The 14,568-nt window shown below is 32.1% G+C and overlaps 2 protein-coding genes across 2 annotated transcripts; one reads left to right on the top strand and one right to left on the bottom strand.

Annotated features, from left to right (window-relative positions):
- Nucleotides 1-4,766: 4,766 nt before the first annotated feature.
- On the bottom strand, nt 4,767-8,156 carry LOC104085941 (ATP-dependent Clp protease ATP-binding subunit CLPT2, chloroplastic-like). The gene is made up of 5 exons (XM_009590062.4): nt 7,885-8,156; nt 7,130-7,168; nt 6,848-6,957; nt 5,664-5,843; nt 4,767-5,006 (listed from the first exon to the last, which is right to left on the bottom strand). The coding sequence occupies exons 1-5, from the start codon at nt 8,103-8,105 to the stop codon at nt 4,849-4,851; spliced, it is 708 nt and encodes a 235-aa protein (XP_009588357.1). The 5' UTR covers nt 8,106-8,156; the 3' UTR covers nt 4,767-4,848.
- Nucleotides 8,157-10,378: 2,222 nt separating this feature from the next.
- Nucleotides 10,379-12,569, top strand: LOC138898102 (uncharacterized). Its single transcript, XM_070184139.1, has 4 exons — nt 10,379-11,154; nt 11,553-11,847; nt 11,896-12,050; nt 12,491-12,569. The coding sequence occupies exons 1-4, from the start codon at nt 10,379-10,381 to the stop codon at nt 12,567-12,569; spliced, it is 1,305 nt and encodes a 434-aa protein (XP_070040240.1).
- Nucleotides 12,570-14,568: the final 1,999 nt, after the last annotated feature.

The raw sequence follows: 14,568 nt of genomic DNA on the forward strand, positions 1-14,568 counted from the left end.
ACTCATCATTTTTCAGTTATATAATGATATAGGTTAAGTTACGTAACTGAAAAATGATAAGTAACCTATTAATTAGAGTCAATTGAATTACACTAATAAAAAAAAGGATAGTTCGATTCACGAAACATCTCGCATTTACACAGTGATTGGCGTGATGTAGGCAACCTACGTTGATGCAAACATCAATGATTGATTCTACGACTCGAACCTGTGACTTATAAGTCATACAGAAACAACTTTACTGTGAACTACACTAATCGTTACAAAATATATTTTAAAACAATGACAATGAAAAAAAATTAAATTGTCTCTCTAGAAATGAAACACGTGATTACAGCATGGCACTATAAGATCTACCAAAGAAAATGGTTTCGCCATGGGGCTAAAAAAATAGATATGGTAGGTGGTAGCACATGTTAAGATTTAGATGTCCCCAAATTCAAGAAATAAGGTTAATTTCAATGTTCTGTCAAGAAGTTGAGCTCCTCACCTTCTTGAAGAAAATATTTAGAAAATAAGACTAAAAAAATACAGGAAAAAAGAGCAAATCGGTATGGTTAGATTAATATGTTGATTTTATATAGTTGTAGAATAAATAACTTTCAAAAAATCTTGGAGATGTGATTGTTCAATCTTTAGTGGGGTACTTTTTTCTAAGTGAAACTTCCCACCAAATAGGTTGATATCTGTTCATTTACAATTGTGTGTAGCTTTCAAATATTTTACATCAACGCAATTGAGAATTTTCCGAAATGATGTTTCAGTGCCTTACTGGTTACACTTTCTTTGAATGCAAAGAGTTTGGATCTTCTAAACCTTTTACAACAACAACATGCCCCCCCCCCCCCATATTCCTACGCATAAGGGGTTTGAAGAAGATAATGTGTACGCAGATCATGGGCGGATGTACGTCTAGCGAAACGGTGTCACGCGACACCGCTTCGTCGGAATATTTTACTAAATATATATATTAATACTGTGAGGAAACAGATAAGTAAGAAAAATAACACCATTTGATATAAATTGTCTTTTGATGTGTCGGTTATGTGCTTGAATTTGCTTTGGAAGGTCAAAGGTGCAAACTTAAACTAAGTAGAATTGAGTTCAAGCTCTTTTCTAACATAAGACTAAAAAAACTAATGGCCTAAGGCTATTTTTGTCTAGGAGTATAATAATTAAAGTTATTATTCCCGCACTCGTATGTCCCAATTTTATCGAATGTCCCAGAAGTAACGGTGGCAAGAGGTTGGTTTAACAAGAAAAGTTAGTCTGTTTGTCTCTCTTTAGAAGAATATTTCAAATAACTTAAGAGGTCCTGCGATTTATATTCCTTTTCTTTGGTCACAAGGCTAGATCTCAAAATCCCATTTTAGATCACAAGAGGGCAGCCCAAAGTTGAAAACTTAACCAATTTTGAGCCTTACTATTCAGGTACATTAATGGGGGAAGTTGAAGACTTAACCAATTGTCACTTTTAGATTTTCTTGTTAGGTGTTTTGCAGTTCACTGTCTTCTTAGCTTTCCAGTGAGTTAGAAACAGTGAATTTGTTAGTTACTTATTCCTTACTAGCCTGCAATTTTTAGCTGAAATTGGGCAGCCTCATTTATTCCAATGACACATCATTGAATTTTCATTCTCACTTTGACTTGCTATGTCTTTTGGACCCAAACAACATACCCAAACAACCAAAATATGTGGGAAAAGAACTTGGTGACCATTTTATATATAACGCTCTTTTAAAGGGCGCTATACCTTAACGGTTGTTTGCCCAGTTAAGTATAGCGCCCTTTTAAAAGGCGTTATATGTATAAAGCCTTTTTGAAAGACGCTATATGTATAAAGCATTTTTTAAAATGCGCTATATATACAAAGTCTTTTTGAAAGACGTTATATATATTATGTGGGCTCACCAATAATTATTCTGAACTTAACTGACTAGTTTAATTACTAGCATTTTTATGATATTTTTATTTCATGTATAATATTATTTTTTCAACAATGTTAGTATTTAGTTCTTTTGATTTTTAAAATAAATATTTTTTTCATTTTACATGGTACTTGCTATATGACATGCATTTATTATTTTTGTTATCATTAGTTATATACATACATGGCTTACGTTAAACAATATTTCATTATTAAGGGAATTTTTTCAAATGAACTAATAATATTAAACATAATAAAAATACATTAGCTCAAATCATTTTTTATATACTAATTGACATTGCAATAATGATTCATATGTATAAGAAATACTAAAAATGTTATTTACATACTTAATTATTTTTGTGTCACCATTAATGATTAATTGAACAGTATTATCAAAACAAATAACTTTTCAAATTTATATTATTAAATTATTCATAATTTTATATCCAGCAATATTTTATATTAATAATAATATATAAAAATATAATTCTCACAATAAATAATTTATGCTACATGCTTTGACTGACCTTGTAAGTATTTATTTATTGTCAGGCTCTACATCTATGCATAATTATACGTACTACATCTTTCCTGCGATTAACTTATGCACAGTATTATGAACTATTGGTGCGGTGAACATGGATTAGGTATTTGATATTAACAGTAAAATTTTTATAGATAGCGAAAAAAAAAAAGAAACATAATATGATGTTTTAAATATTTATAAAGTTGTATTTATCAGATGTTAATGTGAAAAAATTATCTCCAGTGATGTTAAGTAATATCGGTTATTATCACTTCATTTTAAATACCTAGTGTTATGTATGTGTATTTTATGTAAAAAATAATTTTTATTATTTATTATATCAAAAAATATAATATATTAATATACTATTAATTATATTATTTTAATAAATAGATATTTGAGGCAAAAACCAGTCTGAGGTACAATTATTTGAGGTATAGCGCCTTAAATAAGGGTGCTATACCCAGTTGAACTATTGTTATGTCAGTTAAGCCCAGAAGAATTATTGGTGGGCCCACATAATATATATATATAGCCTTTCAAAAAGACTTTATACATACAACGTCTTTCAAAAAGGCTTTATACATATAGCACCTTTTAAAAGGGCGTTATACTTAACTGGGTAAACGACCGTTAAGGTATAGCGCCCTTTAAAAGGGCGTTATATATAAAATGGTCACCAATTTTTTTTCTCACATATTTTGGTTCTTTGAGTCGAAAAGAATCACATTTTGGTTCCGAACTCTCATGTGTGTTCATTATGTCCCTTGCTTTCCTTGTGCCAGCTGACTAACGGTAAAAATTTACCCGCATCATATATTTAAGATTCAAGAATTAACCTAAAAAGTCGTCCACCCAATTGTTTAAACTAAAAATAGCCAGTGGAGGTATAATATAAGTACAATTTATATGTTATATGTGTATAATTATATATAATTAATGTATAATCTATATGTATATGGCTAAAAAAAATAAACAATGAATATGGCCGGTTATTTGTGAAAAAATCCCGTCAAATCATTTAAGGTTGAGGAACTTAAATATTATAATGACATTTTACAATTTTGTTGGAGTATTATATCATCCATCTTTAAATTCCTATTAAAAGATGATGCTACGAATTTTCTCTCTCTATATTGGATAATAGAAATGTACTTATTTCGATGCCCTATCTCTTATTATGTGGTTAAGGGCAATTAATATTCCTATTTTCCCCTCTAGCTGCTGTTTGCATGTACCCTTTGTATGTTAATCAGTGAAGAGTACACTAGTAAATAAAAAATTAATAGTGATAATGAACTCTGCAACCAAATGGGCATTTGCAAACAGGATGAAAGATAATCCAAAGTTTCACGTTAGCATTCTTGCAAGAAAACGATTGTGCTATGGCTCTCAAGTCTCTAACACAATCCTTTGTTTTAGTAATGAATTCAATAATGAGTGTTACATATTTCTATGTTTCTTTCATGTTGTAATAAGAGATGAATTTGAAATTTGAACTTTATGGGGTTTGGGTTCGGAAATCTATCACACTTTTATTAGTCCGTTTAAAAAAGAAAGATACATTTATATATTTTGAAACAATTTAATTTTAAACTTTTTTCATTTTACTCACTTTACCCTTAATAATAAGCTTTTATAGCCACACAAATACAATAGCCCCACAAACCTTTTACCCCATAAGCTTTTAAAATCACATGTTTTAAAAGTCTTTTTTTTCTTAAACTTTGTGTCAAGTCAAACTTCATCATTCAAATTGAAACAGCAGGACTCCAAATCTGCACAGGTTGTAATGCAGAATGGGCAGCCCCTCCCTAGTGCCCAAATGCTTAACCCACTGATATTTGTGCACAATCTTTCTCCAGTAATTTTACAAGTTTAACAAGGTGCAAGTCCAAATAATGGCCCAAAACAATAATGTACTAGTACTACTGAAGGATAGCAATAGGACTTGTAGGGAAGATTTTTGACAAATTCATCTATTCTTGGATTCGAGAATAGCAAACCGGAGAACGAAATATGGTGTTTCTAGCTCAGTCGGCTATTCTGTGATTTCACCCGCTAAAATCCCCTCAAATTATAGCGCTGCCTGCTATAAGATGTCGCTGATAGTACAAGGCAAATATGAGGAAGTATCACCTCCTCAATCAACCATTGACATGATGTTAGGACACTTAACCATTCTGCAATTTATCATACTACAAGAATAGAAATCATTAACCCCATTAAACAACACAGAAGTTCTGATAAAGTGCAAAGCATGCATCCTCCAAAAATGAGAGAAATCCAGAACTACAAGAGGGGGGAAAATCATGTCAAAACGACTTATCTGATTGCAAAATTGGAAACTCAGTTCAGGTTAAAGGAATACATCAACACAAAAATCTTCCTCTTAATCATCCACAAAACCAGGTTCTGAAATTACATTCTTCAACTCTTGAGCTTTTTCATCATTAAAGCCCAAAGCAGACAATATCTTATAACCTGGTGATCCTACTTGTGACCACACCCCAAGGAGCAAATGAGTAGTTGTAATCTCCCCATTGTCACCTGCATTTTCATAAATAATCAAGAATCAAGAACATTTTCGCTCTCTTCTGCCCAAACAAATAAACTTGGTGATCCTTAATCTGATGTTTTTTAGCACATCGTTACATTTGGCTATATGAGTGGCATAATTTATCTCTTGCTATTTCCGCCAAATTCTAAAGTTTTCATTTAATACGGCAAAAAGAGAGTAAATTTTAGAGAAGTGCTTGACGACATGAGAAACAAATTTTGGGAAAATTCAGCTGTTAAAGAATCCATAACCTCTATAGATTGATTAAACTGCCAAGGTACCCGCATAGAATATACCCTTCTTTTCTTCTTTTTCGGGATAATTACGAAGAAATAGAAAGTGTCATAGATTCTGATAGTTGATTTTTCACAACTAGGGTTAGGTTGTAACTACGGATTTGATAAGCAATGCGTTCTAATGGAGGTTCTGAATTTCCAAGTTTAGTCTGCACTTCCGAATACCTAAGTTCTATTTTCTATTTTATTTTTCATTCTGTTTCTACACTCATCTGGTCAATTTTTTATTTCATCCGAGTAGAATAAACAACTAAAACCATGCTAAAGTCCTTAACGGGATACTTATGAAGGCAGAGAGATGCAGCAATCCAACAAACATGCATGTAAAATTGAGTGGGAGAATACACATACTGGATTTGAGTTTTTCATCAAGTGCCCAATCAAGAGCCTTTTGTGCATCTTCAGTCAAAGGAGGATGCTCGGGACTGAAAAACCACATGTCAGCTTTTCCAAGAACTTTGATAGTTTCTTCACGTACTTTAAAGAGAGTAATGCTGTTCGCCCTTAAATATTTTGACGCAAAATTTGTCCCTGCAAATGCCGGAAGGAAATAATATTCTAACATGGTTTACTTCAAGGAGCAGAATGAATATTCATGGAAGCTACTTCACCAAAATGACTAAAGCAGCTTAAATCACAGTCGAAGTGTAAATTGGGGACTCGGTCTTGAGTAAGCAAATTACTGAATGACCCCTTTCTATCAATTAAATATCTTCTTTCATCTCTGAAACTAATATAAATATATGCAGTTATAACCTCCAATATTTACTTCTGTATGTATCTGAATTATGTTCGAGGTGCGCAGTGTTCTTAATACAATAAGCTAAAATCCACAAAGTGACATTTCCCATCAACTTATAAGGGCTATATCTCGACTTCGACAAGCCACATTGTTCGAAGACATAAGCTGAAATCCATAGAACTACCTCTCTAATCAACTTGCGATCATGTCCCGACCAATTTCTTTTTGGTTCCTCTAGAAGCCAAAGCACTTATATATTTCACCTCAATAACCTCCCAATCCAAACTGAATTATTTTCACATATTAAAACTTCGTATAAATCGCAATGTTGTATAGCAAATATCATGACCATTAAATGTACTAAAATGTAAAATGGCTTTGGTAACTACATAATGTTGAGTAAGTTCTGTAAGTTGTCAGATTTCAGAAGAGTAATGTCATTCAAATATCAGTCACTCAATGAATATATAAGAGGATTAGATGGACCCAACTACACTGGAGTTCCCTAGACTAAGAAAGTGTTCTAAATATGCAAAACCTGAAATACCTCCTCTTACTAAAATCTGTAGCACAAAATCCATTGTTAACGATATGTCACATTCTTAAATTAAAGAATGAGCGCAACATGGAATTAACTTCTGACTTCTGTCTATTGTTTATTCAAGTGTTAGTTTGATTAATTAACCTCGTGAGTACCAAAACGTAAAGAGCTTCCATTCCATTGGCATGATCAAATAGAGTATCTCTACCAAAATAACAAATATTTTCTTAGTAAAGAGAAAAAATAACAAACCTTCAATCAAAATCCCCATGAGAAGAGCTTCCGTTCCAGTAGTGGGATATTTAAGTTTTCTTGCTTCCAGTTCACCCATGGCAAACGATTTTATCGCCTTTGACGACCATCTAAAATTTCACTCATCCAATTCAAGATACCTCAACACACATCCAAATACCAACGAATAAACAAACACAAGATAAACAATAACACAAATGAAACAACCAATATCCTGAAAATTTCCTCCTTTTCCGGGATAGCCAAAGAATTAAAACAAAAATGAAAATGGAAAATACTTACTTGGGAATTTTCTCTATAGATACTGCAGCCTCTGACTTTCTGCAATAATAAAATCAAGCAAAGGTGTTATCTTTATAGCTTACTGATTCAAATTTGATTAACAGAAAAATTATACAATCAATCAATAAACTAAGCATGAATCCTAAATGAGTTGGGTCAACTACATGAATCTTATATATCCATCCACTCTATTCGAGCCTGTCACATTTCAATACAAAATACTCCCTCTCAGTGGCGGAGCCACCTGTAAGCAAGGTTCGACTACACTATGTAGTTAGGTAAAATTATTTTTTTATGTATATAATACTATATGTTGAATCCCATTTCTTAGTGTTCAAACTTTTTATATTTTGACAACCCTTAATAAACATACTGGCTTAGCTTATGTGACTTCCCAAAAAAAGAATGATACATTTCTATATTTAGAAAAAATTAACTTTAAACTTCTCATTTTAAACTTAATGAGATGATTTATATTTTATAGCAATACAAATATATATGACTTGTTTTAAACGACAATTTTCAACAATTTCTCCTTCTTTCTTAAACTCTGTGGTCAGTCAAAGTGGATCACATAAAATAGGACGGTGGGAGTAGGTTGTTCTTTTAGAGAAAATTAGAGATTCTCTACATCTCACACTTATCAATTAACAAATAATTACTTTAACTAAAACTACTTAGTATAGTCCTAACCCACCCGCAAAAAAAGAAGAGATAAATGCAAGAATTAGTACAGGAAAGGTGTGAGAATTTACCCATAAGGAAGGCTAAAGGAGATGGTGGCTTTAATGGGGCAATGTTTTGTAAGAAATGGTTTGAAATTGTTGGACTGAAGAGAGATTTTGATTGGAGTACCAAGCAATTGACTATGCAAATTTTGTGGGTTTGTTGTACAGACAGATGAATTGGGCCCTACTCTGTAATTGAGCTGGTTGATGCCATTTGAAGTGGCTGCCACTGTGGAGAGAGCAGCCATTTTTGCGGCAAGATTCTGCTCCAATTTGAGAAAATGGGTTGAATAGTTGGACCTTCTTTCTGGTTGGTATGATGAGATGATAAGAAACGACGACGTTACTTGACCTTGGGCTTTTGTGTTTCTTATGGGCTTAAGCGAGTATGGCCCATTATACTATTGGGTTGCATACTAGAGGAAATGACCCTCTATAGCCCCTTAAAATTTTAATAGCCCATAGTTTTTTCCATTGAAACGAAATGTGGGCTATGTGCACAGATAGCCAGTAATAACATATGTATTTACTCTTAAGCCATTGTTTAAAATGTCTTTAGTCTTTAACCACTGCTTTAATAAACTTTTACCCGCCCGGACGAAAATACCCTTCTACTATAATAATTTCGCTGAAACATATGCTCCTTATTTACGATCAGCACCAGCTCAAACTTACGTGCAGAGAATTGCTGATCCTTAACGTACAAAATTACTGTGATCATCCAAAATTACAGAAGCTTTTCTCTTCCGATTTCAAACTAGAGAATTCAACTTTCTCGTCCAAAATTCACCATAAAACTACAGTAAGTTCTAAAATTTTAGATATCTCTATATGCTTTTGTGTGTTTGTGTGAATTTTTATTTCGTTACTGAAGAATAAGATGCAAGGGATTTGATTTTTTTTTCCTTTTCTGGATTGATAACGTTAAGGACATCGCGTCCTTAACTTTATGATTGTTGTGTAAATATTGAGGACATATTGTCCTTAACTTCATAAAGTTTAGGACATGATGTCATTAACTTCATAAAGTTTAGGACATGATGTCCTTAACTTCATGACTGTTATTCTAAAAAATATTAAGGACAAAGTGTCCCGTATTTTGCAACTTGTATTGATAAAGTTTAGGACACGATGTCCTTAACTTTATGACTACTGTATAAATATTAAGGACATTGTGTCCTGTATTTGCAACTTGTATTAATAAAGTTTAGGACATGATGTCATTAACTTCATGACTACTATGTAAATATTAAGGACATAGTGTCCTGTATTTACAACTTGTATTGATAAAGTTTAGGACATGATATCCTTAACTTCATGACTGTTGTTCTAAAAAATATTAAGGACAAGGTGTCCTGTATTTTGCAACTTGTATTGATAAAGTTTAGGACACGATGTCCTTAACTTTATGACTACTATGTAAATATTAAGGACATTGTGTCCTGTATTTGCAACTTGTATTGATAAAGTTTAGGACACGATGTACTTAACTTTATGACTACTGTATAAATATTAAGGACATTGTGTCATGTATTTGCAACTTGTATTAATAAAGTTTAGGACATGATGTCCTTAACTTCATGACTACTATGTAAATATTAAGAACATAATGTCCTGTATTTACAACTTGTATTGATAAAGTTTAGGACATGTCCTTAACTTCATGACTATTGTTCTAAAAAATATTAAGGACAAGGTGTCCTGTATTTTGCAACTTGTATTAATAAAGTTTAGGACACGATGTCCTTAACTTTATGACTACTGTGTAAATATTAAGGACATTGTGTCATGTATTTGCAACTTGTATTGATAAAATTTAGGACATGATGTCCTTAACTTCATAAGTACTGTGTAAATATTAAGGACATAGTGTCATCTATTTGCAACTTGTATTGATAAAGTTTAGGACATGATGTATTTAACTTCATGACTGTTGTTCTAAATATTAAGGACATAGTGTCATGTGTTTTGCAACTTGTATTGATAAAGTTTAAGACACGACGACCTTAACTTTATGAATGTTGTTCTAAATATTAAGGACAAAGTGTCATGTATTTTGCAACTTGTATTGATATAGTTTAGGACATCGTGTCCTTAAATTCACGACTGCTGTATAAATATTAAGGACAAAGTATCCTGAATTTCTCATTTTCTTGACTTGCAGGATGGATACAACATGTATTATAGTTGCTTTTAATGGTAGATGAACTGCAGACTATAAGTATCTTGATCATCAAACAAAGCTTGTTCTAGTACCTGAGGCAATTCGATTTGAAGATTTTATCAACCAGGTCTTTGAAGTTATTGAATTGGATAGAGACAAGTTTGAAGCAATGATATGGTTTGATATCAACCTAATTTAGATCTTCACACATGTATAGAGTTACTAAAAAGTCATTCACTCTTCAAGGGATGTCGTTTCATTGTTGATGTTTCGGAAAGAGTTTTTGGCTCTACAAGCACCTTTGAACATGTCAATATAGAAACTCAACAAGACAATCAAGACAAATGCCAATAGATAATGGAAATAGATGTGGTTGAGCATCAACCAATAATTGAAGAGGTACTTCAAATATTTAATTCTATTCAAGTGGAAGGACAAAGCATTATAGAGATTGACAACCAACAAGCTTTGGGTATTCAAGTCTTAGAGAGTGCACCAGATATAGAAGAAGTTGCTGAAAAAATATCTACTCAACTAACTAGACGAAGCTCAAATTCAAAACAAAAAGAATCCCCAACTACGATATTAAGAGAAAATGCTTTGTTGGATGAAATAAAAGTGAGATCAATATTTGACAAAAAGAAGAGTATAATTAATTATTTTTCGAATATAGCAATTAAAAGATATTTTGAATTCAAGGTTGTTAGATCAAGCTCAACAAGATATTCGTTGAAATGCAATGATGATAGGTGTGGGTGGTGTGTGCGTGCTTTCAGAAATAAAGATTCAACACTATTCAAGATAGTAAAGACTGAGAAAAATCATGACTGCTCAGGTAACATTATGAAAGCTGATCAAAGGCATGCAACTTCAAAGTTGATTAATGGTTACATTATTGACAATCTTCGAGACCCAAGGTTTGAAGTTACACCAGCCTTTATCATGGCAAAAATGCAAAAATTGCATGGACTAGACATTGGTTATCACAAGGCGTGGCATGCTATTCAACGTGCTTCAACTTTAATAAGAGGAACTCGTGAAGAGAATTATGAATTGTTGTCTTCATACTTGTATATGATGAAAAGTAAAAACCCGGGAACATACACTAACATAAAGATAAACGACAACAACAGGTAAACAATCAAAAAGAGTTTATTAGTCTGTTTTAAAATTTAGGACATGGTGTCCTTAACTTTGATGTGTGCAGTATAAATATAAAGGACATGGTGTTCTTAACTTTGATATGTGCAGTGTAAATGTTAAGGACATGGTGTCCTTAACTTTGATGTGTGCATTGTAAAAGTTAAGGACACTGTGTCCTTAACTTTGATGTGTGCATTGTAAACGTTAAGGACATGGTGTCCTTAACTTTGATGTGTGCATTGTAAAAGTTAAGGACATGGTGTCCTTAACTTTGATGTGTGCAGTGAAAATATTAAGGACACGGTATCCTTAACTTTGATGTGTGCAGTGTAAATGTTAAGGATTTGGTGTCCTGTATTTTTAACCTTTTGTTAAACTGTATTTTCAGATTTTTTTATATGTTTTATGCATATGGATCATCAATAACTTGTTGGAATTATTGTAGACCAGTGATTGCTGTTGATGCAACTTTTTTGAAGTCAAAATATCGTAGTGTTTTAATGATTTCAGTTTCAAAGGATGCAAATAACCAAATATTTCAACTAGCCTTTGGAATTACAGAATCTAAAAATAACAATTCCTATGAGTGGTACTTTAGTGAGCTTCGCAATGCAATTGGGAGTCGTGACAATTTAATTTTTTTATCAGACATGCATCAATCTATTGCACATGGCATCGCAAAGGTATATCCTGAAAGTCATCATGGGGTTTGTATCTATCATTTGGAGTAGAACCTAAAGCTGAGGAAAGTGAAAAGTGAGGTCATAAAATTTTTTCAAAGTGCTGCAAGAGTATACAAGCGCAAAGAATTTGATCTATACATGTCAGATATAGCAAAAGTTGATAAGAAGACTTTTGACTACTTGATGGAAGAACCACCGGAAAGGTGGGCACGTTCTTGTAGTCCACGACGAAGATATGACATGCTCACAATAAAAATAGTTGAGTAAATGAATTATGTGTTATTAGAAGCAAGGGAGCTGCTTATATTAAGAATGATGGATTTCATCCAAGTAAAGCTACAACATTGGTTTTATGAAAGAAGAAATGAAGCAGAAGAAACTTTTTACGACGTTTCTTGTTAGGTAGAAGAGGAATTGAAGAAAAAGATAGATTTATTTACTTTAAATGTAAGTATTATGTTCTTACTTTAGCTTATTATTTTAATGATAATTTAAAATAATGTACTAACTGTCTTCCCTGTTGCTTCATGGCGTTCTAGAGTTGAGGAAGAAGGAATTACTTTCGTGGTGAACTTAAACAAAAAAATATGTGATTGTTTTCAGTTTCAATTTGATGAATTACCATGTATACATGCAATTGCAGCTATCGAGAAGAGAAACATCAAGAAGTCCAATTTCTACTTGGACTGGTACTTAAAGGAATCTTGGCTGAAAACATATGAAAGACAAATATATCCTATAGGATATACGGATTCATGGATTGTACCAGAAAGTGTTAAGTCACAAATTATTAAACCTCCAGATTTCAAAATCCCGCCAGGTATAAGGCAGAAGAAAAGGCATATTCCGGCTACCGAATCATCAAAAATAACATTCAAATGTGGTCGTTGCAGAAGAATGGGTCATAATAAAATATCTTGTATATATTCTCCGGCAGTCCATCTATTTTCAAGGAAGCATAGAGAATTATAGATATATCCACTTATGTTTATCTACTCTTTTAAGTTTTTGCTATAAATTGGATTCATTTAGATTGTTTTTATTTGAGAAAGTAAACATTAGCAGATGGTTATATAAAAAATGTCCTGAATTTTTAAAGTTTCTTTGCGTTTACGTGCTCTTTGTTTCTTTTTCTTTTTTGGGGAGTTCAATTTACCTTTGTCGGACCAATTCTTGTTTATGGGATTTTACTCTTGCCGTAAGTAAATAAGAAGGTCATTTTCTTTATAAAACTTGACACCTACAGTTTGCTACATCTTATTTTTAAAATGAGATTGGTACAAGTAAACTTCATGACATGATTTTTTAAACGTTCTAAAATTTGAAGTATGAATCTAATATTAAGGACATAAATTTCTAAAATGTCCTTAACTTCTGTAAATCTCAGTTTATTGTCTAGATTTCTAGAAGTTCAGGACATTTCAGAAAAATATGCCCTGAATATTATTTTCATCCTTCAACAAATCAGGACGTTTATGAACATTATGTCCTGAAGTTTTACAACAATCAATGTATCTTTTGCTATATCTCTACAGATTTAATGAAAGACCGGCAATTTAAAATGAACAAATCAGTAGTTATAAAATTTGACATTTGTAGCTTGCTAAACACAACTTGCTACATCTTATTTTCAAAATGAGATTGGTACAAGTAAACTTCAGGACATAATTTTTTGAAACGTCCTGAACATTTGAAGTATCAATCTAATATTAAGGACATAAATTTCTAAAATATCTTTAACTTCTGGAAATCTCAGTTTATTGTCTATATTTTCAGAAGTTTAGGACATTTAAAAAATATGTCTTGAATATTATTTTCATCCTTCAACAAATCAGGACGTTTATGAACATTATGTCCTGAAGTTCTACAACAATCAATGTATTTTTTGCTATATCTCTACAGATTTAATAAAAGACTGGCAATTTAAAATGGACAAATCAGTAGTTATAAAACTTGACATCTGCAGCTTGCTAAATACAACTTGCTACATCTTATTTTTAAAATGAGATTGGTACAAGTAAACTTCAGGACATAATTTTTGAAACGTCCTGAACATTTGAAGTATCAATCTAATATTAAGGACATAAATTTCTAAAATGTCCTTAACTTCTGGAAATCTCTGTTTATTGTATATATTTCTAGAAGTTTAGAAAATTTAAAAAAATATGTCTTGAATATTATTTTCATCCTTCAGCAAATCAGGACGTTTATGAACATTATGTCCTAAAGTTCTACAACAATCAACGTGTGTTACTTTGAATTTCTAAAAGCTTCAAGACAATTTAATCAAAGATTGGTAGTTTAAAACTGTGAAAAAATGGACAAATCAATAGTTAACTGAAAAAAGAAATTAATAACACGATGCCTTCATATTACTGCTGAAACTGTAATTTGGCAAAGCTGCGACCAAAATATTATGCTATGCAAACAAAATAAAATGCCTTGTGAACAATTTATAGGATATTTCAGAAAATATACTACTAGCAATTCCACTACAACTGACTTTCTTTACAACTACACTACAACTCCTTCGGGCAAGAAGTTTCATTTTCACTATCATATTCGTCGCCGACTTTTTCTGGTGATATTTCATAACCAGAATTTTTTTCCACTCTCCATGTGCCCAAAGATTTGTTGCAAGTTCTTTTCTGAAGTTTGATATGTCCTCAGGTTAGAATTTATCCACATCCTTTCCCATCATCAACAACTCGACATACTTGA

The sequence above is a fragment of the Nicotiana tomentosiformis genome, chromosome 8 (genome assembly GCF_000390325.3).
Source record: "Nicotiana tomentosiformis chromosome 8, ASM39032v3, whole genome shotgun sequence".
Taxonomy (NCBI): Eukaryota; Viridiplantae; Streptophyta; class Magnoliopsida; order Solanales; family Solanaceae; genus Nicotiana; species Nicotiana tomentosiformis.

Coding starts and splice junctions, on each gene's coding strand:
- LOC104085941 (XM_009590062.4), bottom strand. CDS start 8,105: ATGGCTGCTCTCTCCACAGTGGCAGCCACTTCAAATGGCATCAACCAG. Junction 6,958..7,129: donor TCTATAGAGAAAATTCCCAA/GTAAGTATTTTC, acceptor GTGAAATTTTAG/ATGGTCGTCAAAGGCGATAA. Junction 5,007..5,663: donor TGATGAAAAACTCAAATCCA/GTATGTGTATTC, acceptor ATGAAAATGCAG/GTGACAATGGGGAGATTACA.
- LOC138898102 (XM_070184139.1), top strand. CDS start 10,379: ATGGAAATAGATGTGGTTGAGCATCAACCAATAATTGAAGAGGTACTT. Junction 11,155..11,552: donor AAGATAAACGACAACAACAG/GTAAACAATCAA, acceptor CTGTATTTTCAG/ATTTTTTTATATGTTTTATG. Junction 12,051..12,490: donor ATGGAAGAACCACCGGAAAG/GTGGGCACGTTC, acceptor ATGCAATTGCAG/CTATCGAGAAGAGAAACATC.